We start from the raw sequence: 26,400 nt of genomic DNA on the forward strand, positions 1-26,400 counted from the left end.
AGTTTAAGTGATGCTGTACTTCTCTCAATATATGCATTCAGTGTTTCTTCAGGTACAGCAGCTTCTTTTTTAGGTATTAATATATTTGCTTTTGCACTGGCGAAAGATGTCAGTGCTTTACCAAGACTGTGAAGAAACAGTTTCATCAAAGCTTTAGCTGCAACAAATCTGAAAATTCTTATGGAAGGAGAGTTTTTATTTGTTGTTTTTTATTCCAATATTCATCACATTGTAATTGAATTAATTAAAGAGTAGATTTTTTAAATTTATTTATTTATTTATTTATTTATTGCTAAGAAAGAAAATGCAATATCCTGATTCTGAAGATTCCATAATCATAAACAGAAGTATATCAAGTGATTTGGAACTGGATGAGAGAGGATGAGAAAAATTATAGTTGTCATCTTACTTATGTTGAAATATTTCAATCTTAGTATTCTCACCAAGTACAGAAATCATTCACAATTTGTTGGTAAGTCTAAATGCTGTATCCTAGTATACCATGGTCTGGTTCTTCCAGCCAACAATCTTTCATACAACCTAACGTATCAGTATTTAGAAGAATGCAGTGTCTGTTCAGCTGTTTGCCTGTCATTTCTTAGACCAGCATGATCATGGCTATATCAGAATTTTTGGATGAAACGAAGACATGTATTTGGGCTGTGCTTGGAGCAAAACATTCCTCTTTATATTTACCTAAACTTTCTTTTGCTTCTGACAGCCTAAAGCACAGGGCAAAATATTTGGAAGAAAGTTATTTGGAATGCTGGAAAAATTTGAATTATTATATTATATATTTTTTATTTAAGAAGCATTTTTGAGCTGCGATTTAAAAGGATCTGGGCGTATAGCTATTTGTAACAAACACACAGCTTGTTATATTTCCTTTTGTCAAAATGTAGTAAGTTGTGATTAAATATATACTTACTAGTTCTTTTATGCATATGTTAAATTACTGGTACAATCACTGCCATTTAAATCACTTTATTAGCACATTAAAGACTGTGAGGCAAATATCCAGATAAAGTGTTATATAATGCTGTCAAATAAGTGAATCCAGTTTTAAATTACAATAGAACTTTCAACAAGTATGAAGAAATTATTTTGTGGGCCGTTCTTCACTTCTGAGGGCTCTGTAACGCTGCTATAACTTCTTAGTTTTCTGTGTTCAGGCACTTGATTCCAGAGTGAAATCTCTTCAGTTTTATTACTTTTTCTTTTAATGTAGATATAAATAAAAAAAAATAACCAATCTTGTGTTTTCAATTTTCTACACTTGATTATGTTTTCTATAATGTCAAAACCATCGTTAACCCTCTCATTAAATTTTAGCATTTCTCTGTATAAATGTCTAATGGATTTCAGTCTAAAAAAGAGCTCCCATGGTTTTTTTCTGTGGGTATTCTTTTTATTAGAGTACAGAAGATAGGAATTACGTGACACTCAGAGAAAGAGCAAATAATGGTTGTTAGCTATGAGAAAATTGCAGCGAAATGGATGTAAGGGGAATTTGGGAGCCTGACAAAGCAGAAAGATCAAAATTGATTTTCTTCAGGAGATTCAACGATCTGTCTCAGAAAAATGTGTCACCTTTGCTGTTGGAGCAGATACCTTTTTTTTTTCCTTTCATCCTTTACTTTTGCGAGGGAGGCTAAAGGGAGTTAAGATTCATATTGAATCTAGAACAATACTGATGAGAGAATAATTATTTATTTTTTCTTATTTTAAATTAGTAACCCAATGAATGAGCTGATTTTTTTTGTTCTGTCGTGTAATCTGCTGGACTTCTTAGCCTTTGATGTTTTTGCCTTGTATCAAAATACAAGGTTGTCATATTTCTCCTGCTATAGTTGGAATGTAATATGAAGCATGAAGAACCTTCAAATAAATATAGCCACTGTGTTTCTGTGCTTGGTCCCATTCCAGTAACTGTAATGATAAAACTGTTACTCAGAAACATGCTTGACAGTAGCATATCAATTGATAATACACAATTTGTGGTTCTGTGCATAAATAGGAAGCACAGGTAAGACTCTTGATGGATAACATTAGGATTGAGCTATAACAACCAAAAACTGTAGTGGACTTTTTGTGTCTTCTTTTTAAATAGTCAGAGCAGCAAGCTTCAACAAGAATAGCTGAGACTATACAGTTCATATATATGTACTTAGTGCAACTCAGATTTCCGTGGTCATAATTTTTTTTTTAAAGTATTGGTTTCAGGTCATATAGGCTTTCATTCGTTAGTTTCTCTTACAAACATGCTTTATCTCCTGTTATTCTGAAGCTGAGCTAGCTGAGTTATTTTGTGGCTGACACTGGGGGTAGTCTTCCTTTCTTTTCTTATTTTAGCCAGTGCTGATTGGCATGTTACAAGTGAGCTGACAGCACTGTCAGTTTGTACACTGATACACTGTACTCATTGTACATGAACACACTGTAAATGTTCAGTTGGATCTTTAAATCCATCTTCATGCACTATGCGCTGATGCTGTGACAGTACCTTGAATGCCTTCCTGAAGGGAAATCACCAGGAGCCTGTGTAACTGGTTTGGGGCTATGGCCTGTAATACTTTCCAATGTGTTAAGCATATTCTGGCACAGAGGAAGGGGAGCCTCTTAAGTGGATGACTTAGAGCAATTGCTTTGTCAGCTTTAACTTACTGCTATTTAGAATCCTGACTCCTACACCTAAGATTTTACAGTATTTGAGCAAGGTGATAAAGGGTATTACTGGGGTGCTTGGAATCAAAGAGAAAAGACAGAGATATCTTTGGATCAGGTGACTTTTCTTTTTCATTGGTCTGTATTCTTTTCTGATAGCAGCAGGACTTTTGTTGTATCATTGCAGGGTTTTGTATCCTGTGTTACTTGCCTCATCAAAAGGACAGCAGGAGTCTACTAAATTAATAGTGATGATGGGCTGTGCGGTCTCTGTACTAACGCAAATCTATTTACTTGTGTGTTAGGGACTTAGATTCTGTGTCATCAGCAGTTCAAGAAATTAATTCCTCTTATAGAAGAGCTGGTTAATGGTTAATATTCTGTAACTGCAAATTAATCAGAGATCTGTCATCAAACATGGTAACAGTTAATAGGTTCAGTGAAGTTACACAGCCACTCTGTAACACATTCTAATTGCACAGAAAATTCTAATTACATGATGTGATGCTGCATTTGGCTGTTTAAAAGAATGACAAAATTCAAATGGAAAGCAATATTTCACCATACAGACCTTTCCCAAGTTGTCTCTCAGTGTAAAAAGCTAGACAGGATTTAAATTTCTGTAGGATGAGGACAGAAAAAAACAAGGAACACAAAAAAAGCCATGGTGTTGATTGGCATTCACTTCCACATCTTGAAGAAGCTTTTACAAAATGTCCATGGCGTAGTCCTGCATCAGTGCTTGTCACTTCTGAATGATGCTCAGTGCTATCAATAAGTAGTGTTGTCTAGAAGCTGTTGATTGGCACATCTAATTCAAGAAAAACTGACCTCTGACATTTTTAACAATCCCAAGCATCTTAATCTGGCCTTTCTACTATGTTTGTACTTATAATGAGTTTTTAAGATAAACATATGATGCAGGAGATCATCAGAATATTCCTATATTCCTGTGAGGGAGTATACTCTTTGTGTATATGCACCCCTTATTTGGAATATAATTCGATGTATTGTTAGAATGAGGTAGTAGCTACACAATGTACTCTAGCAGCCAGAAGTAGGTACTGACACTGAAGATGTTCCATGGATATCTAGTCTTTGCCAGTCTTATGACAATGTAACCACCATTGTGACACTTCCTCACACCTCATCATGGGGAAAACTTATAATGACCATAATTGGTCTACTTATTTGATCACACAATTATCCTTATATTACTGTCATCATAAAAGTTACTTAGGCAAAATTCCAGAAGCAATTCATGCCACAACTCATATCCACTTCTATCATTTTTATGCTTGTTTTAGTGATGAAGGATGTTTAATAAATTAGTATGTAGAAGTTGATCACAGTTAAGTGATAATTTGAGATGTTATCTGTGAGAGAGAAACTTTGTTGCAGATCAGCATACTATATATCAACACAGTGCAAAAATTCAATAGTTTCTTTAGCAGTTCAAGAACTGTTTTTTGAAATTGTAATTAAGGTAGATTGAAGATGAGAGCTTGAAAAATATTTATTATGCTTGAAAATCTAAATGGCAAGGAATAATACATAAACTGCCTATTGAATTGTTTCACGGGAGGAAGATACACAGAGTGATGAACTTTTCGTAACTGCAAAAACCTAAACTTCAAAGATTATTTCTTCTTCTCTTAGGCTGAACAGTCAGCAAAGGGCTAAAATATAAAACATAGATTAGTTTGCTTATACCAATAGTCATCAATTTTGATTGAACAGATTTATTAGGTTAGGACATTCCTCAAAAGCAGAATGAAAAATAATGTGATACCCAAATTTTTCTTTCTAATAGATGCTGAATACCATAGAATCACAGAAATGCAGGGGTTGGAATGGATCTCAAAAGATCATTAAGTCCAACACTCTGCCTAAGGACATGCCCTACCATAGGTTGCACAGGTATATGTCCAGATGGGTCTTGAATATCTCCATAGCAGGAGATTCTGCAACCTCTCTGGGCAACCAGTGTTCCATGACCTTTACCATGAAGAAGTTCTTCTGTATGTTAGTATGGAACTTCGTTTAAGTGTTAGGCCATTACTCCTTGTCCTATTGCTGTGTACTGTTGTATCCCTTTTACCAAAGAGCCAAAGAATACTGTACTGCTGTATCCTTTTTACCAAAGAGCCTAGCCTCATTGGTAAGGCTCCCACCTCCCTTTAGATATTTATGAACATTTATCAGATCCCCTCGTAGTCTTCTTTTCCCAAGCCTGAGCAGGCCTAGGTTACTCAGCCTTTCCTTGGGAGATATATGTGGCCCTCTGCTGGACTCCTTCTAGGAAATCCCTGTTGTTTTTTTTTTTTAAGTGCAAAGACCAGAACTAGACACAGTATTCTAAATGTGGCCAGGGCAGAATAGAAGGGGAGGATCACCTCCCTCGACCTGCTGGCCACACTCTTTTTAATGCACTCCAGGATAGCATTGGCTTTCTTGGCCCCAAGGGCACACTGTTGGCTCACAGCAAACCTGCTGTCCACCAGGACCCCCAGGTCCTTCTCTGCAGAGCTCACCTCCAGTAGGTCATCTCCTAGTCCATACTGATGCATGTGGTTATTCCTCCCCATGTGCAAGACTCTACACTTGCTCTCGTTAAACCTCATCACGTTCCTCCCTGCCCAGGTCTCCAGTCTGTCCAGGTCTTGTTGAATGGTAGCACAGCCTTCTAGTGTGTCAGCTGCTACTCCCAGCTTTGTATCATCAGCAAACTTGCTGAGGGTGGACTCTATCCCTTCGCCCAGGTCATTAACAAAGACACTGAACAAAACTAGACCTAGCAGTGACCTCTGGGCAACACGGTTAGTTATAGGCCTCCAACCAGACTCTACACTGCTGATGACAACCCTCTGAGCTCTGCCAGTCAGCCAATTGTCAGTCTACCTTAGCATGCACTCATTCATCCCACTCTTTCTAAGTTTCATAACAAGGATGTTGTGGGAGATGGTGTCAAACACTTTGCTGAACTCAAGGTGCACAACATTCACTACTCTCCCCAGCCAGTGATGACATCATAGAAGCCTACAATCTTGGTTAAGGATTCTTCTTTTGTGAATCGATGTTGACTAGTCCTCATAACCTTCTTTTCTCAGTGCTTGGGGAGGGTATACAGAACAAATTGTTCTATCACCTTTCTGGGAATGGAGGTGAGACTGACTGGCCTGTAGTTTTCCGGATCCTCCGTCTTGCCCCTTATGAGGATTGGAATGATAATGTCTATTCTCCAGTCTACAGACACATCAGCCATTCACCAAGACCTTTCAAAAATAGCAGAGAGCAGTTCAGCAGTCATCCCTGTCAGTTCATTCAGCACATGCGGGTATATCCCATTGGGGCCCATAGATTTGTGTGCGTTGATTTTGGCTGAACATTCTCTGACCAGATCCTCCTTGACCAACAGGAAGACTTGCTTTCCCTACTCTTTCTTACTTCTAGGGTCTGTGGTTCATGAGGGCCAGTATTAGCACTAAGAATGCAGCAAAGAAGGCAGTCAGAATCTCCGCCTTCTCAGCATTCCCTTTTACCAAAGCACCCACTTCATTTAATAGCGGACCCATATTTTCCCTACTCTGTGAGCCTTTTGGGGTTCTGTAGCTGAAGGGGTCTCTTTGGTATAGTTTCCTGCAATTGTTTTCAAGACCGGTCACATATCTCCTTTTATGTAACTCAGATTGATTCTGTTTTGCACCAAGAGTTTCTGGTTCCTTGGGACTCTAGTAAGAAAGGCATTGAGATGCTGTAAGTATCATTTAAAATGATAGCTAGTACTAAAGGAGAGAATAACACAGATAGTCTCCCTTTAGATTCTGGGAGCTCCAGTTTGCACAGCATTAAACCAACCTCTTGATCAGCCCACAACTTGTTACGTAGATCCTGTTCATACAACAGATTATCCCATTTTGATCATTCAGGCTATTATATCAGGATTTCCTTACAAGATAATAGTTGTATTAATCAGTTTTACTGTCAAAGGAAGTTCACATGAGAACTTCCTGCTGCATTGCCTGCACTGTAGGCGAGGCCATACAGGAGGCGCAATCACTGGTACTGAGTAGGAGCTGCTTGCAGGCTACTCTCTTGCCACGAGCTGGCTGAGTTTATGCTGCAGCCATAAGATTTGTACCTGAAGTCCAGAACATCATTGCCTGTGCCACTCAGGTTAGCTCTTAGGTGGAGGAGTCAGTGATTCACCTACAACAGTCTCTCAGACATGGTCACTATAATAGTATGTAACTCTTCAAGCTTGAGTTCACTCTTCCTCTTATTGTCCTTCACTAAATTTATCCCTCTGATGGAAAGAAACATTCTAGTTTCCAGACTAAATTTATTTCTGTGCCCACTTTGTACCCATTTATTCTATTATTCTAGTAACTATGCTATTCTGCATTGTAAGTATTTTCTCTCTCTTCTTTGCACCCCTGCAAAGCAGCTCATTCACGTCACTTCATGACCTGTTTTTCATGTGTTCTTGTTGTTTTTCTCTTTTCTTTCTCCATTCCCTTTTCTTTTCTTAGAGTCTTTTTTTCTTGTATATGTTCTTACTGACCTGATGATTAGAAAAAGAAATGCTTCAGATAAGATCTAGAAATGTGTTATGGACGTTGACAGTACCATTTTCTTCATAATCTCTGCAGAAGCATGTTTGCTGATTCATACCACGATATGTAGGTCACTCTGAAAGTAATGCCTCCTATTTATTTTGATGGAATCTACAACAGATACAAAGAACGCAATAACACTTTTTGATAGAGCACATTCTCAGCTAAAAAGCATTATTTTACAACATAGTCACCACCGTTAGCAGATTTGAGTGGATGAGCTTTTCTGTTTAGTGGTGTTAGAGCTGTGTATTATTGTCCAGAACATGATTTGTCTTTCATATTGCAGTTGCCTCTCCGTTGCCACCCATTCATCACCTCCCTGTGCTGAGTGTCAGTGAACGTCAATAGGTATCATTTTTTTCTTCATGGAGGAGCTGAAGCTTTGCTTTGCTTTGTACTTCCACGTCAGTGCTTTGACACTTCCATGTCAGCACCATTCGGTCAGACTGCCCCTCTGCTGCCATCTATCACACAACAACACGTAATAGAATATTGGTGAGAAGGTTCAACCTCTACTACCATACCGCCATCTGCCTCTGGCATCATGGGCCAGCATAATAAGATAGGAGGCATTACTTCTGGAACAGCCCTCATATATTCCTGTTAGATGGCTTCATCTTATTAGTGTCTGACTAATACACTCATTGCACTCTTTCACTGATGTGTATCTAGATAATTGGGAATGTGCTACCTTGCCTGCAATCCTTCAAGAGTGGAAGCAAAAAACGACTTAGGAAATTGAGATAATCTTTTTCCAACACTTCCACATCTTGAGTTCCAATTGTAAAGTCAATTTTTTTCACAAAGAAGCCTTGCTCTTTGCATTTTGAATTTACATTTACATTTTTTGTTCTATGCTTCTGCAGATTGTCCTTACACTTAAATGTTCCCTCCTAGGAAAACTTATTACTATTGGTACCAAAATCATGTATGAAATTACAAGGGCAGCCATAAAACTAGTCCTTGAGAATCTCTCACATGGCCTGTAAAATATCTGATTTTCCACAAAATCAATCTATCCAAAATAGAGTTTGATAGTAGTGGGTTTAAAATAAATAAATAAGTGCTTTCTTTAAATTGATACATACTATATATCCTATATATCCTATAATTTCTTTTTCTAATTTTTTTTTTTATTATTATTTTTTTTCTCCGAAGAAATTTAATTGCAATATTCAGAATAGCCTACCTTAGGTGAACTAACCTACCATATTTTACTTTAACTTTACAGAGTATATCTTTTTTGAACGCAAAGCGTTCATTTATGTGTACTCTTAAAGAATGTTTGGGTAATCTCAAGTAGTAATAATACAGTCACAGCAACAGAGAGGACTGAATATCAAAAAAAAGCCTGTGTTTCTGTCCAGGTCCAACCTTGAATTTGAGAATTTCTGTTCTTTTTTTAACGAAGACTTTCACAGACTTTCCACAAAGTAATTTTTCCACTGGGATCCTATCAGTGCTGTTGAGTATCCTGAATAAAAATGTTCATAAGTAAAATATGTCTCAGCAGCTGCTTTTGTACCTGCTTAATAAATAACATCTCTGACGGCAATTAGGGCTGTTTAAGATGTTTAAGATCTATTTTTACATGGCTCACTACTTAAAGGTTCTATTTTAATGAGACTTTAAAATATGTAATAAAAATATTAGCACAGTACATAGTAACTGTTTGCAATAACTAGTCAAAAAGTCTCAAAACAGCAAAGACATTTATCGTGTTCTATTATTTACTTTTTTTTTAATTTAAATATAAATCTTCATTTTTAAATGCATCCATCAAGAATTTGGGAGAATTCATAATTAAGTATGGTTGTTAATTTGACAAATATTTTAAATGATGCCTCTGAGCACCACATCCAAGTGGTTTTTAAACACATCCAGGGATGGTGACTCAACCACCTCCCTGTGGAGCCTATTCCAGTGCTTCACAACCCTTTCTGTAAAGAAGTTTTTCCTGATATCCAACCTAAGCCTTTCTCCTGATGCAACTTGAGGCCATTTCCCCTCATCCTGTCACCAGTGAGAAGAGACCAACCCTATTCTCACTGTCAGCACCTTTCACATATTGAAAGAGAGCAATAAGGTCTCCCCTCAGCCTCCTGTTCCGCAGACTAAACAGCCCCAGTTCCTTCAGTCTCTCCTTGTAGAACATGTTCTCCAAGCCCTTCACAAGCCTTGTTGCTGTTCTTTGGACCTGCTCCAGCACCTCAATGTCTTTTCTTTATTGAGGTGCCCCAAACTGAACACAGTATTCGTGGTGAGGCCTCACCAGTGCCGAGTACAGGGCAGGATGACTTCCCTAGTCCAGCTCACCACTCCATTCCTGATACAAGCCGGGCTGCCATTGTCCTTGGCCATCTGGTCACACTGCTGGCTCATAATTCAGGCAACTGTCTATCAATACAGCAATGTCCCTCTTTTTCCTGATCCTGTGGTTGGCCTTTAATTGATCCATGATGGCTCCTGAGATTATCCATTCCATGACCTTCCCTGGCACCGAGGTGAGACTGATAGGTCTGTAGCTACTAGGATCGTTTTTCCAGCCCTTTTTGAAGATGTGTGTCACATTTCCCAGTCTTCAGTTCTCTGGGACATCCCCAGTTAGCCAGGACTGCTGAAGAATGATGGAGAGTGGCTTGGCAACCACTTCTGCCAGCTCCCTCAGCACTCTAGGGTGCAATCCATCTGGCCACATGGACTTGTGAGTGTCCAGCTTTCGGAGCAAGTCCAAAACCATCTCATCATGGGTTATGCAGGGGCTTTTCTGTTCCCCATCCCTGTCTACCAGCGCAGGGGGCTATGTTTCCAGGGAGTAACAAGTCTTACTATTAAAGGCAAAGGCAAAGAAGGCATTAAGTACCTCAGCCTTATCCTTATCCTTGGTCACCATGTTCCCCTCTGTGTCTAACCAGGGATGGAGATTCTCCCTCCTCTTACTATTGGTGTATTTTTATAAATATTTATTGTTGTATTTATATAAATATTTATTGTTGTCTTTCACCTTAGTGGTCAAGTTCAGTTCTAGCTGGGCTTTGGCCTTTGTAATTTTCTCCCTGCATCAAAGGAAGTGTGGCCAGTAGGGTGAGGGAGGCGATCCTGCCCCTCTACTCTGCACTGGTGAGGCCTTACCTGGAGTACTTCATCTAGATTTGGAGTCCTTGGTACAGGAAAGATGTAGACCTGTTAGAGTACATCCACAGGAGGGCCACAAGAATGATCCATGAAATGGACAGGCTGAGAGAGCTGGGGCTCTTCAGCCTGGAAAAGAGAAGGCTCCAAGGTGACCTGATAGTAGCCTTTCAGTATCTAAAGGGAAGCTACAGGGAAGAAGGGGACAGACTCTTTAGCAGGGTCTGTGGTGATAGAACAAGGGGAAATAGTTTTAAGCATAAAGAGGGTAGATATATGTTGGATAGAAGGAAAAAGTCTTTTACAGTGAGGCTGATGAGGCACTGGAACAGGTTGCAAAGAGATGTGGTTGATGCCCCATCCCTGAAGACCTTCAAGTCCAGGCTGGATCAGGCCCTGGGTGACCTGATCTAGCTATGGGTGTCCCTGTTCATGGTAGGAGTTGGAGGAGATTACCTTTAAAGATCCCTTGCAACTTAGAGGGTTCTGTGGTTCCATGTTATGTGTGAATTCTTTCTGGATGTAACAGCTGTTTTTAATAAGGCAAGGACAAAGAAAGATACAAGATGACTTATAACCAGTCACTAATCACTTTTGCTTTCTGATTGTTGAGACTGTACAAGATATTCTCCACTTACTCCAATTCGCTCCTGAGCTGTGCATTTGAGTTTTATTACTTTATTTGAAGTTTTTAAAATAAAAATATTTTGGCAAATATGTAAAGGAGTCTTGAGATTGAGTCCGAGACTTTACTGTACTGTGGAAAATATACTGAGTTTCCAAACAAGTTTTTCAACCAAAAGTGAACCAAAAAACATCTACAAGATGTTAATAAGCTAAATTTGGGGGTTGTAAATGTAATTTACTTATGAAAATTAATCAAGTAACTTACTTCTTGTTCTGTATCACTTTGACTGTACTTCTATTATTTCTATTATAAAACAGGCATCTCTTTGAAATGCCATTATTTCAAAACATCTCTGTATTTTTTTTTCCTCCAAAAGGGATGAAACAAGTTCTGAAAAACTTATTTTTTCTGTAACCTGGCCACCTCTGATTGTTTGCCTAATAATTTCCATATTGGTTTCTTTCTTCAGGAAAAAAATTCTTTAGTTTTAGTAGTGGACATAATTTTGCAGTGGGCTGCAAAACCTTTAAATTGTACACAAAGCAATATGCTAGTTGTTCCTAATGCCATTTAAAAGAAGTAAATTTTTTGTCAATAGATTTCCACTTTTCTTTCCCCCCTCCCCCCCCCTTTTTTTTTCCAAGAAGATACAGGATAATGTGTCATGTTGTTTTCATATAGCAGCTGTGTTGCCAGATTGCTCTAATGCCAGATTTGCATAGCCGAAATTAAAATACGTACACACAGCCACACGTTGAACAACTGTCTTTTGAGGCTTTAGTCACAACAAATGAGAAATCCACTATTGTAATACAAAAAATTTGCATTGCAACATGATCTGCATGTGTGGATAATCTTTTTAATATCATACATGTTAGTATTGCACAAGAGCAAAAAAAAGATCTTCTTTTAAAGTTCAAACAAATTCAGGCAGCATAAAATGCGGATCACTGTGAGTGAGTCTTTATTATCAGCTTCTTACCACTATAGTTACAGGAATTCTTTGCTTGTATAAGTGTGTTTTCAGAAGGTTTCAAATTTGAGTTTCAGATTCACTATCCTGTTCTCATCTATCATTTGTCCTCTGTTAGATTAGCTTTCCAGTCATGTATTTAAGCAGTGGAGAATAAGCTACTTTCTGTTCCAATAAGACATTTGCTTCTTGGAAACCACAGCACCCCTTTCCTGCTCAGGCACATGGCAGCTTTAAGCAAACTTCAGTGCAGTGATTTAGGATACTTTTCCTTCTGTCACAGTGAACTCTGGGCATTATTCCAGTAAGTCAGAAATAGAGCTAGTAATGTCAGTGTTCAGATTATCTCATTAAACAGTACATGAGCAGGAAGAGAAGAGAGACTACAGATTGCAGAAAAACAAGAGGCATTAATCACAGTGTCCCTATCTACTGAAGCATAACAAATGGGAACAGCTGGTCTCCAATAAGTCTACATGATTTTAATTGATGGAAGCTGATAAGGGAAAAAAAAATCACACATATACACAGTAAAAGTATGTGCGCATACATGAGCACATACTCATAGAAATGTTTGGTTTTTTGTTTTTTTTTTTGCTTTGAAGTCAATTTCAGAATTTCAGTGTCATTCTGAACTAGAAAATTAATCAAAGTAGCTTAATAGATATTAAAATAAAATTGATTTTCAACTCCTTATAGTAAGAATGGGTAATGGAAACACAGATTTCTGCATATAAAGGACAAAATTCAACCTGCTCATCTTTGAGGTTAGTTGGAAATTTCATTTTTGAAACTATGTGATTTTGATGCAAAAACTGCATTTTTAATTTATAGTTTCTTTGTTGGGTGAAAGGATGGAAGAAATTCTACCCTGTTTTTTATTTATTTATTTGTTTGTTTATTAACACAACTATTACAAATGAAGTTAAAGAAATGAATCAAGAACTTTCTCTTCTGGGAACAGCATTGTTATCTTTAACCCTTCATTCTTGGTTTTTCTTTCACTGCAAAGAAATACAGTGGCTGTTCCTGTGGTCTGTATTGTCCATCACTGATTCAATGCTAGACACGGGAGTTCCATCTTTATTTAACCTTGAAAGAAATTAATGGCAAGCAAATGATGTACTACAAATAAGAAACAATGATTTTACAGGTTAGTAGACGAGAGAAATCGTGTACAATTCTCTTTCCCCTAAAGATGAAAGAAACAGTTTACCAACACTGCTTCATTAATTTGTTCACTTCACTGATTCTGGGAAGCTTTTTATTCCTGTTTTTGTGTTGTCAGGACCTGGAACTGATATCAAAAACAAATCAGATATCAATGAAAAGTATGCTGATTTCTTCTAGCATCTTTTTTCTTGCTAAGAAAACAAGTTCCAATGTTGAAACCAGAAATAATTTCCTTATCTTTTTCCTTGGCTCCAAGCCCAGTGATTACACTTGTTCAATCTACTGCATTGCTATTGTGTAATACTACAGATCTAGCTGTGTTGAATGTGTCACTTTTATTGTCTATGATCTTACTCTCCATAAGTGTGCAGGCCAAGTTTCTCCAACCTGCGGACCATGAGTTGCCTGCAGCCTTGAAGAGATAGTAACAAGGCCACACACAAGATTGTAAACTTTTAACATTAATGTAGGATTTTTAGTGATATTTTTCATAAGTCTTTTCTGCACAGCTTGAGTGCAAACTGTGTAGGCAACAATGGAATGCTGTAGAGGGGAAGGTGCAGTGCAGTGCTAACTGTGCCTCTCACACCTGCCACACAGTTGAATCAAAACCTGTGTGTATTGTGCACCACATGAGCTTGTGCTACTTTGCAAGAGATCACCAGTAGCAGTATTTGAACCTATCTACATGTGTGCGTCTATGAAGACACATGTTTTTTGTTATTAAGCAGACACGTAAGTTTTCTTTTTTAATTACTAATCTTGTATTATTTTATAAAATAACTTAATAAGTTATTCTCATTCACTGTGGAAAACATATCCAGAATACTCATACCGTGCTGACAATTTCTGTAATTGTCAACATCTCAAAAAGCTCACAAAAAGTAAAATCTGCAATGTTTTCATTAGTTTTGCAATATGTATTTGATTAATGTTTCTGCTACTCTGACCAGATGAGGCAATAGACAAGTAATAATCATCTAAACAAAAAAGTGCTAACTTGCTAATCCAAGCATGCTGAAAGTGGATTTGCAGAGGATGCACACTGTGCCTGCATTTATTCACTTTTTTTCTCAGAATTTGTAAATTCTCTGAATTGTGCATTTATTAACTTTTTTTTTCAATCAACTTTTTTTATTTTTGCATGAAAGTGACGTAATAATTTAAATTACTTTCTATTAACTGCCTCTTGTATGTCTCATTTTTGTGTAAATACAATATTTCAGTAAAGGACATAATGAAAAATGTATGGATCTTAAACACTTTGAAAGCAGCAGTGGACCACCAGCCAGCTGATCAGTCTAAATAATTTCAGAAGAATAGCTGCAGAGGCTGTTCTACTTTATCAAAGCATTTTTCAAAATGTTTATTATGTCTATCAGCATCATTTTAATAAAATTAAACTGTATATACATCAAGTCATAATGTTTTCTCAACTTTTTTTCTAAGTGGAATTTATAGAAGCTCTGGATGTGTTTGTGTGCAAATAGAATCCCTTTGTTATGATGTATTTGCATTTAAATTGCATTTTAGATATGAAATTCTGATTTATTGGACTTCAGCAATCAGTAGGGAATCTTTCACTGTTGAAATCTTTAAGCCAAGATAGATGGCCTTTAGTAAGTTGTTCTAATTGATGCAATAATTATTTTGAAGAAAACCTGTGTTCTGTATTCAGGAGAATAAGAGAGGAGCCCAGAACATTTATTTCTTAAATTACAATCTACAGATTAAATTATCAGTGTTGTGCAAATAATGACCATGGAGCCAGGAGAGGAGCTGTAATCACTCTAACTGAAAGGTAGTCTCCTGAGGCGTGCTTGACTTTTGTAGGAAGGAGATTGGCTTCCTCAGCAGCTGAACTTTTCAGTGCTGGGACAACACTGGATGTATGACAGTGACTTCGTAGTTCTTGAGAGAAGGTGAGTGGCCAGGAGCACAGTGGGGCTTGCCTCCATCAGTTACTCATGTTCCTAAGGTTAATGCTCCTGCAAGTTTTGTTTTCTTCTTCTCCTCTTCCTGTTTGAGCTCCCTGTCTGTAAAATGAGGAGATTTCGTAGAATTGTAGATGATCCTAGGTTGGAAGAGACCCCTGAGGTCATCAGGCCCAGCTCCTAGCTCCACACCGAGCCACCCAAAAAGCCGACCACACGAGAGCGTTGTCCAAATGCTTCTTGAACTCTGGCAGCATGGGGCCATGCTTGATTCCCAGAGGATCCTGTTCCAGGATCTGAGCACCTTCTCAGTGAACATTTTCCTGATATCCAAACTGAATGTTCCCTGTTGCAGTTTCATGCCATTCCCTCGGGTTCTATCACCATCACTAGAGAGAGGAGTTGTAGGCCACAATGAGGTCTCCTCTCATTCTCCAACTCTCTGGGCTGAACAAACCAAGGGACCTCAACCACTCCTCATACATATTCCACTCCAGATCCTTCTCCATCTCATAGCCCTCCTTTGGATGTCATCTATTCAGAGAGCCCAGAGAGTGTAGTTTATTTTTATAGATTTCTGTTGGAGTATTCGTGCAATATTTTGTTTTTAGTAGGAGCTTACAGAAACTGTTCAAGTGTTCAGTGTTAGGCATAAGGGCTGCACATATTGTTTGTTTTTCCATACATAAGATTATCAATACAAGTGGAAAAAGCGTAGTATAAATTCACTTGCAATTTTGATGTAAAGTGATGAGCAATTAGATAATTAAATTGGAAAAATTGTTCCTCATTCCGACAGAAATAAATTTTTTTCTCTCTGCTTCTGAACCCATCCCCCAGAAAAAGTATTCCAGGAAAATTTTGCATATTAAAAGCGGAAAAAAATAATACAACAGAGACAGAAGTAAATGCTCTGGAAGTCATATTTTATTTTTCCTAGAAGAGTATCATTTGTGCAGAAAAGATTATTTTAAGCCACCCGAGTGTTCTTGCTAGTATTTCAGAGAACATAGCAGTCTAAATTATTTTAACATTTCAGTATTATACTCATACACAATGAAATCTTTTTGGTCAGAGTTGATAGACAGTACGTTCTGAAAAACACGCCTTTTCAAGGGCTGCTACTCAGGGTAAGTTCCTTTTAAAATGGGGTTTTAATTTTTGACAGTGCCTCTCAAAATTAGACCATTGTTTCCCTTATGTTGCTTATATTAAGTTTAGAAGCAATCTCAAGACTTAAATACATTTTGACTGATATTAGTTTGTCACCTGTTTAGTTTTTTTTTAATTTATTATATTTTATGTTCTACTTTGGGATTTGGTTATGTTGAAAAACTGATATATCTTAGCGCATTTAGCAGCACAGGAACACCTTTCAAGATATCAGCTCATATTTCTTACTATTTCTTATCATGATTGATTAGATTCATACCTTATACCTTACTCATACCATATCTTTGATGCTGGCTTGAGGCTAAGAATGTATAATATCCACAGTTCAGGGTGGCTTTCTGTAAGTGGTCAGTGTTGAGTGGATTCTGAGGTCTCCATTTAATTGGATTCCATATTACCTCAATCAGATTGACAATCTGATTAAATTTTTGCAGAAACATTTTATACTTGCATAAGTCACTCCAAACCTGCCTTCTTAAGAAGAAAAATAGATTTTTTTTTTCTTTTTTTTTTCTTTTTTTTTTTCTGGTACATTGATCTTTTGTAGAGGTGTCAATGTAATTTGCTTCTGGTATATATGTCTAATACAGGGATTCCTTTCATCCAGAATAAATCCAACAACATGAGACAGCATTGTTTTTTGTTGAAGAAATTACTGTGTACTTACTGAAACACAAGATGATCATTAAAAACCTGAGTCTCAGTTCAAAGCTTTCAAGCCTTAAAGTTAATATTCTCTATAAAAGTGAAAAGTCAATAGTACAGAAAGTAGTATGCATTTAATTTACATAATGAAAAAGGAAACTAAATTACTACATAATATAGAAGAAAACTATGCAATGCAGTATGAAAATCATGTGGCTTTGTTTGGTGAAGCCTGACATTGTATTGTATTAAAATGCCTAATAATTCCATAACTTTGTGCTCTAGTATGCATTTAATTTTAAAAATATAGTTGTTATACCCAGTGTATATAACTATGTTTCTGTTTTGAGTACGGTCTTTTAATTAATGTGTCTGATGGTTTAGTGTTTTTTGGGATTATTTTACAGTTTTCTGCTTTTCCTTTTAGAGATAGCTAGGGAGGTCTTGCTAGTAGAAGATTCATGGTGTAGTTTTCATTGTGGAAAGAGGAATGCAAATAATATTTTCTTATCTGGCTGTCATATACGACTATCACATCAAAATGAAGTTATTGAAGAGGAAGTAATTGAGCTTAAGACAATAGTAAATTTTTTTGTTATTATCTTCATCTTCATTCTTTAGCAACATTTCTTTCTCTTCTGGTTAACTATACTATATATCGTAGGTACCAGTAGCTACAGCAGCTGGATATCAGATAGACCAGTGGGAAAATAATTCTTGTAACTGTTTGTCAGTGATGATGGTCACCCTCAGAGAGTTGTGGTCAGTGGCTCAGTGTCCAAGTGGAGATCAGTTATGAGTGGTGTTCCTCAGGGATCAGTGCTGGCACTGATGCTATTTAACATTTTTGTCCACGATGTGGACAGTGGGATTGAGTGCACTTCAGCAAATTTGCAGATGAAACCAAGCTGAGTGATGCAGTTGACACGTAAGAGGGAAGGAATACTATCCAGAGGGATTTGGACAGGTTTGAGAGGTGAGCCCATGCCAACCTCATGAAGTTCAACAAGGCCAGATGCAAGATCCTGCGCCTGAATCAGGGCAATCCCAAGCGCAGATACAGGTTGGGCACAGAATGGCTTGAGAGCATTCCAGAGGAGAAGGATTTGGGGGTTTCTGTTCATGAAGGCTCAACGTGTATTTGCAGCTCAGAAGGCCAGCTATATTCTGGGTTGAATAAAGAGAAGCATGACCATTAGGTCGAGGGAGATGATTCTGCCCCTCTGCTCCCATGAGACCGCACCTGGAGTAGTGCGTCCAATTCTGGGACCCGCAGCACAAGAAGGACGTGGAGCTGTTGGAGCAGGTCCAGAGGAGGGCCACAAAGATGATCACAGGGATGGAGCACCTCCCCTGTGATGACAGGCTGAGAGAGGTGGGGTTCTTCAGCCTGGTGAAGAGAAGGGTCCAGGAGGACTTTATCAGCAGCCTTCCAGTACCTGAAGGGGGCCTACACAAAAGGTGGGGAGGGACTTTTTATAAGGACACATAGCAACAGGATGAGGGGAAAAGGCTCTAAACTGGAAGAGGGTAGATTTAGACTAGACATTAGAAAGAAATTATTTACTGTGAGGGTGGTGAGACATTGGAACGGGTTGCCCAGTGATGTTGTGGTTGCCCCCTCCCTGGAAGCATTCAAGGCCAGGCTGGATGGGGCTTTGAGCAACCTGGTCTAGAGGGAGGTGCCCCTGCCTATAGCATGGGGTTGGAACTAGGTGATCTTAAAGGTCCCTGCCAACACAAGCCATTCTATGATTGTATGGTTACTTTAGTCTGATTCTGCTTTTACAAGCAAGATCTTGCTGTTGAAACATTATGTCCTTGAAATTTTAAACGGAAGATAGGCAAATGGAGGTAATACAAAAGCTGGAACATAAGAAGCCCGTTTGATTTGATGATTATTGTAGCGGAACATACTGGAGATTATAGCATAGAAACAAATTTTAAAAGGAAAACCAAAGCAATCTAGCATTGTCTGTGGTGATTTTGAGACTATATTTCATAATTGTATTATTGGATTCAGCCTTGTACTTTCGAGATCAAGTTTTCTGCCATAAAATACTTCTTGCTTGTGAATTGATTTATCTGAGTACTGAAATTCATTGTGATCCTAGACTCGAACTTGCTTAGGCTGACAACTGGATTGCAAGAATTTGGACTGGAAGTATTCAAGTCAGCTAGAAGTCACTTTGTAACTTTGTCACTTTGTTATTTCTCAGTCTCAAGAGAGCCATTTTCAACACTTTGAAAGTCACAAATTTTATTTCCTTATAACTTAATAGTTTACTACAAGCAAGTGCTGAATGAACATTAATATGAAGTGAGTAAGAGAAGAGTATCTCAGCCAGTAACTAAGGAGGTTTTTGCATGGGCTGTAACCTAACAGCGCACACATATGCTGCTTTGGAGTGCATGAAAGAGAAGTAGATCTAGTATAGAAATACAGCAGATAAAAATTCAGACTCAGTATGAATCTAACCAAAGCGTAACAAATGATGCTGCTAAAAAAAAGGCAACAGAAATTGAGATGTTTGAAGGATCCAGGGAGGCATAAAAGCAAGCTTAACATTTGTAAAACTAGGAAGTGAAAAGAGCAGATTGCTCTTTGAATCTTTTATGAACAGAATAATGAAGCTAACAGGTTCCAGCAAGGGATATGTTGGTGGCATAGATCTCCTGCATTTTTTTTTCTGTCAGATACTTGTTGATTTGACTGTGCACACTGTGTAAGTACAAAGTTTCTCCTTGAAAGTATTTTCATTTATGCACATTGAACTGTAGTTCTCACTCCCAAATCAATTCTCTTGAAAAACTTGGTTTGTTCCCAACTAAAGGCTGTGGAATTATTGCCAAAATTAGGTGAGTAATGAGAAAATATAGCCTTGTGCAAATGGAGAGAACAATGTTTATATCATACTTGAGTCTCACTTGAATCAAGAAAACAAGATTTCCATCTCATTCCTTTGTAATGAATTCAGATTGTTCTAGCATAAGAATAAGAAATTGAAATATTTATTGTCTTGAATGCCGTTTGTTTATGGGGAAGGGAGATGTTAGGAACAAAAATTATTGCATAGTGATTACATCAAGCTTGTATATAAAAGCTGGAAATAGCCTGATTGTGGAATCAAATACTAAATATAGTAACATATGGCATAGCAGGCTAAATAATCGCTTTTTCTCAAAATTATTGAGGCTGTATCACCAGATCAGATAAAGTTTCAGCCTATCTAGGTAGCATTTTAGCAGCAGATGGTTTTACATCTCCTATATTATTATTTTTTTTTTGCTCGCATGTATGCAATATTTGTATAATAACTATAATAATGAAAGGAGCCTGAATCTATTGACTCGATGTAACTGAAAATTTCTATATATATTATCATGTGAAACTGCCTTGATGTTTTCCAAGCTAATATGTTACTGGCTCATCACCCTGTGGGAATGATACAAACATAGGATTCAGTTGTCTGTGATGTAATGTTTAACTGCACTCAGTATTGCTATTATCTAGTGCCCTGTTCTCCTGGACAGCCAGTGAAGTGAACACTTTCTTGTATGAATGATGGTCAAGTGATATGACATTTTTACCCCATTCTTAATAAAACTGGATAGTATGGCCCTGTTTTGTTTCAGGTTATCTTTTATGATTTTTCTGCAGAGGATGTCCAAAACTGGACATTCTTCAGAATGCTGTGCCTGCTGTTCTTTCTTGAAGTTTTAAAATGGAAAGAAAAGTTATTTTCTCTATAAAAGTGTTTAAAAATTTGTTGATATGGTGTTCAGTCAGTTTTTCTTTTGTTGTTTGTTCTGTTTTTCCTTTGCAGAATTACTTACTGCCATCTACCTTTCCAGAGTAAATGGCTTTATGTTGGAACAGAGCGGGGAAATACACACATTGTAAATATCGAGTCCTTCATTCTTTCTGGATATGTTATCATGTGGAACAAAGCAATAGAACTGTAAGTGCAGATTTTTTTGTATTTGTGACTTTCATTGCTGTCTTTGAATGCTTTTTTTTTTTTTTTTTGGTAAGGGAAAATGCTATTTGGGAGCCTGTTTAACTGTCAAGTACCATGAAATACAGATAATCATTACTATCATAAATTCAGAGGCACAACGTGATGGTATGGAGATAGAGACTGAACCTTCTCACCAATATTCCACTACATGTTGTTGCCATGGGAAAGATGGCAGCAGAGGGGCAGTTTGGCAAAATGCCGTCTGACATGGGAGTGCAGGGGAGACAAAGTTGTGTCACTGAATTGCTCCATGCAGTAGAATGGTACACACTGACTTTCACCAATACTGACTGAACAATTATGGAGACCAAACAGTGAATGTGAGCACAGGGAGGCGGTGGGTGGTGCATTTCAGCAGTGGTGACAACCATAATGTGTCACTTCTGCAAGTGTAGATTTTTATCAGCACAGCGTGCAGGCTCTTGTTCAGTGATGGTGAAAATGCACAGCTAATGGTGGTGACTTTATTGAAAGTTAGCATTTGGTAAGTAAGAATTTATTCTATGAAATAGTATTCTTGTGCTCTTTGTAGTTGTTATCATTTGCATGAAAATAAGTAGGAGACATTACTTTCAGAGCGACCTGTGTATACTGATATTCATATAATTATTTTGTCTGTCATCACTGTGTTTCCAAACATCATCCAAGGAGAATAGTGGAATATTATTGGCCCTAAGACTTCATGAAGAACTTTGTGAAAAACTTTTCTCAATTGAACAGCAGAATTATTTAGATGAGAAAGAGCTGGAGTTCTCTGGACCAAACCTCCTGCTTAAAACAGGGTTAATTTCAAAGTTAAATCTTGCTCATCTCAGGACCTGATGATCTTTATGCAGAGTTGTTGTTGAACTGTTAGGAGAGGTAATGAACTAATGTTGGTGTCTGATAAATGACAATTCTCTGACAGGCTAGCTCAGGTTACTTGTGCCATGTGTACGAAATGGAGGGAGACGTAGAAATCTGACTGGGATAAATCTATGTTTCATACAAGGAAAAACCTTGGCAGAAATGAAAAAGTATTTCTCAGTTGTTTCTTCTGTGAAATTCCGTAAAGAAAAACTGCTGTTGACAAACTCATGGTACTTCATGCACGTTCTGAGACACTTCTTATAGAGAGACAGCTGTAACCTTAGGTAGTGAACTGAAGTTAACCAAGCTCAGTGAACAAGGGACATTATCTGAAAATAATACATTTCTTCAGTGAAAAATGTGAGAGAAATAAGGGCTGTGTAGCAATACATTTCAGTATTGAGTTGTTGAGATAGGCTAGCTGCAGAGGCTACTTCTCTAGAACCTTTTAGTGAACAAGCAGCCTCTCTTATCTTCTTTGCACTGCTTGTGCAACAGTGTATTTAAGTTTTTCAAAATTTTTCTTCCAAAAAGCTGTTAAGGATAAAGATGACCTAACATTTATGCCTTGTGACTGCAGCTATTTGAGGATACTGTGTGTGATTACAGTAATTGTTTCTTCTTCTAAAAAGCTGGCTTGTCACTTACTGTTTGGTCACAGTTGAGCATAGGTATTCATTGCTTCTATGAATCTTACAAGTATACCTTGATCCCTATAAGAAGTATGCTAGTCTATGACTGTATCCTCTCCATTTGATCTCCTCATGTACTTCTTGGTGTTGGAAGAAGTTGTCATTGCCTGCAATTACACAGGTAAATAGAGGGATACTGTGTGTCCCTGGACTAATTTTCTGCACTAGAATAAGAAATTGGTGGGCAGTGTTGATGTTTGCCACAGCAATCCCCCTTAACAGCTGCTATGGCACTGCTAATATTGAAGCTATGTGACTTTTCCTGGTAAACTTATTTGACCTCTGTCTGGAATATGAGATATGGCTACTACTATATCTCAATAAGGGGTTAATTTCAATCCTTCCAGTTTTCTTGCAGGAAAAGATGTAACTTTTAGATTACTTTTTAAAGGAAATGCTATGAATTGGAAGTGTATTTGGTGAGCGTGCACTTAGTAGACTTTCCTTTATGGTTATGATTTCCTTTATGATTTATCCATTGAGCTGTAATGTAGAAAGGGCAATTTTGTCTTGGGGCATGGATGTATTCTAATGTTTTCATTTTTGTTTTAATCTTCTAAGTTTAGTATAATTTATACACTTTACTTTCACGTGAGCGTGTAATAATTCATGTTGGAGGCCTCTCTGGAATTCTCTGGACCAAACTCCTGTTTTCAGTAAGATAAATTATAAACTGCATTGTTCGTAGCTTTGTAGGCTCATAGGGTCTGTTGATGTTACATACTTTCAATGACGAGAGAAAGTAGGAAAACACAATACAGGTATGATATCAGGAACAGCTTCAGCATTTTCATGAATGAAGTCATACAACTTGTACAAGGTAACAGTGCTCATAACGTTGTTTTTCATTCAGAGATACATTATATCATTTTAGAGTGTGGGGTTATTTGATGAAGTTAATATTGTCCATAAAGCTTGGAAACAGTTTACCTTCTGTGCAGGTATATCTGTGTCAAAATTATTGGCCCAGTAAATTGATTGCTCTGATGCTATATTCAAGTTCTCTCTTTCAGTGGAGGCTTAAATAGAATTTTGAGCGTGTCAGATTTGTGTCTGGTCTGCACAAACAAACCTGAAGGAGAGGTTTTTCTCTCTTCATGTAACTCTTATCTATAGTTTCTAAAATTGCAGGCAAAAGCTACCAACATAACTTTGCTTCTTTTTAAAATCTCTCCTCATTTTTTTCACTGTCTCATAACTGCCTTTGATGGAATCTCCATGAATTTTCAGATCATGAATTTACCTCAGTTATCATTAGAGTTTCAAGCTTTTGCAGTGATAAACTATAAGAGATTGAACTGATTAATTAAAAAAAAAATCTGAAATGCTTAAACTTTGGTATGTTGAATTGTATATTATTATATCTTAGTCAATGTAAAACCGGATTACAGATAATTTTGTGAGTTGAAAAAAAAAACAACAAAAAAACAACCCAAAGAAACAACAGAACACAAAACAGATGAACAAAAGGAACCAGCCAAAATTCCAGTTCTGTTAGTGTTTCAGAATACTCTTGAGGGCCTATTTTGCTATCACTATGGCCAAGATAATCTGAATACTCGTGTTGTCATTTCTCCCATTTGGAAAACACCTACAGACTATATTCTAGGTTTTCATCATGGACTGAATTTGTCCCTGCAATGCCATGATGATGTTGCTTGGTAAATCATACCATAAATGGTATTGTATATGTGGGGGATATAGGGAAAATAGGGAATGTAGAAAACCTATTCTAGTAATTCATGTTAGTCTGTTCCTATATCTAGCAAGGTTTCAGCCACACAAACTGTTTTCTGACACTTACTGAGATGATTTTATTTCCAGAGAATACAACTACTTAACCTCTGAACAAAAGAAAAAAATAAACAATGCCTGCCAGTGAGGCCTATCAAATAATTGCAAGAATTTTTTTTCTAACAGTGATTCTGTTGCAGAGAAAGAGTCAGCTGAAGAGGCTTAGTAGGTTGAAGACCTGAAGAGGGAGGACCTTCAGCTGTATACTTTTTAGACTGTTCATAGAATATAGTAGATTTGGTCACCTTGGCCTGCATTGCTACTTTGACTTACAAAGTTAGCTTTAGGTCTGAATTTTTTTTTCTTTCAAAGTTTGTTACTATTTGAGATTTTTCTTGTGTGTGTGTCTATTTCTGTGCCAGAAATTACTGAAAGAACTGTAGAGTTTTGAAGAAGTCTTTTTTATCATTAGGGTCCATTTAGAAGTAGACAGTAGAGAAATACGTCAAACAGATGGTCAAAATATTATAAGTACTATCATTTTATAGGAGAGATTATACATCCAGCTTTAAACAATATATATTCTTAGTGAGAAACTAAGGCCTTAGTAGACGAATATTGCAAAGAAAATTAATTCTTTTTGCTTGAGATGATTTTCAGTACTGAACATAACTGAATCTATTCTAGAAGCTGAGAGAAAAAGTGGACCTGATCTTGTCAAGAGCTAAGAGAGAAAGTTAGAATATGGGGAATTTCGGTAACATTTTTGCTAGCATTTGCTCTAACAGCACTGGTCTTGGCCGTTACTGTCTCATGCGTTGTCACTATCCCTGACCACAGGAAAGCATCTTTTTGCCTAACAGTGAAGAATAACTCAAAACTTTTTCATTTGTCATTTCTGTGGCATGTAGCAGAGCTAGTACTTCACCAGAGGTGTTCGGTGCTTGTGATACTGCTTGGTCTTCTACTCTCTAGCAAGCAAACTGCCACTCTCCTTTCCTTTAGAATATTTGGAAATAGGTCTGTAAGAGAGGAGTAGTCAATAAGCCCAGCTTGTCACTCCATTTACTCCAACCATACTGACATTTATTTTCTCAGCCTGCAGGATACATTTTGGATTGTCACCTGGTGTTTTGTGGAAAGACAGAGCTTCCTAAGAGCCCATTGGTTAACCTTCAAAAATGATAAATCTACATTGTAACCTCTTGCCAAGCATGCATTAACTAATGAATGAATAAATTAAAGTTGTCAGAATTTACGAGATTTTGCGCATCAAAGAATTGGGAAAACTGTAACTGAGTTATGGTAGAGCCATAGCTACTTGATGTTTTCTTCCTTGGCTCTTTCCCAGTGGGTGTGTTGGGAGGGACACAACTGATCAGGAGGGGCAAGAACATACCGGGCAGCAAGCTGGCTGGGCTTATCACTGGAGTGATAAAACTAGATTTGATGAGAAGGGGATGTACCGCTTAGTGACAAACAAAAACCAGAGAGCACTGTCACTTTAGGAAGAAGCAGGAAAAAACGTCAGATTTGTCCCAGAGAGATTTGGAGGGCTGCTCCAAGAATGTAACATGGCCAGTAGCGCAGCTGAAGTGTCTCTACATCAATGCATGCAGCATGGGAAATAAGCAGGAGTTGGAAACCATTAAGCAATTAGAAAACTATGACCTAGTTGCTATCACATAAACATGATGAGTCAAATCACACTGTGAAGAGCTGTCCCTGAGAAACAACCATGACTGCGTTGAGAAACAGTAAGTTAAAATTAGTGACCAGACCAAAAAAGGACTTGTTGGTTGAGATCTACTGCAGGCCTCCTGATCAAGGGGAGGCTGTTGAGGAGGCCTTCTTGCTTTAGTTGCACAATGTGTTGTGCTCACAGGCTCTCGTCCTGATTTCAGCCAGTAAGATACCTGCTGGGAAAACACCTTAGTGGGCTGCCAACAATCCAAGGGACTTCTAGAGTCTTTTGTGGATAAATTCCTGGTCCAGGTGTTGGACATACCAACCAGACATGAAGTGTTACTAGACCTGATGCTCACCAGCGCAGAGTAGATCATTAAGGAGGTTAAGATTGGAGGCAGTCCGGGCTGTAGCAACCATTCCATGGTTGAGTTTGTGATCTTGAAGAACATGGGCGTGGCAAAGAGCAGAGGCAG

The 26,400-nt window shown here is 37.7% G+C and overlaps 1 protein-coding gene across 7 annotated transcripts in view; it reads left to right on the plus strand.

Annotated features, from left to right (window-relative positions):
* Positions 1-26,400, plus strand: part of STXBP5L (syntaxin binding protein 5L) — a 175,556-nt gene that overhangs the window by 64,567 nt on the left and 84,589 nt on the right. For all 7 annotated transcript variants that reach the window (XM_042868043.1, XM_042868047.1, XM_042868049.1 and 4 more), the window contains exon 5: positions 20,769-20,903. In XM_042868043.1, coding sequence (XP_042723977.1) covers positions 20,769-20,903 — 135 coding nt within the window. The remainder of the gene's footprint in view (positions 1-20,768; positions 20,904-26,400) is intronic.

This window comes from Lagopus leucura, unplaced genomic scaffold, assembly GCF_019238085.1.
Source record: "Lagopus leucura isolate 7727_CA_CO unplaced genomic scaffold, USGS_WTPT01 Super-Scaffold_100001, whole genome shotgun sequence".
NCBI classification, from domain to species: domain Eukaryota; kingdom Metazoa; phylum Chordata; class Aves; order Galliformes; family Phasianidae; genus Lagopus; species Lagopus leucura.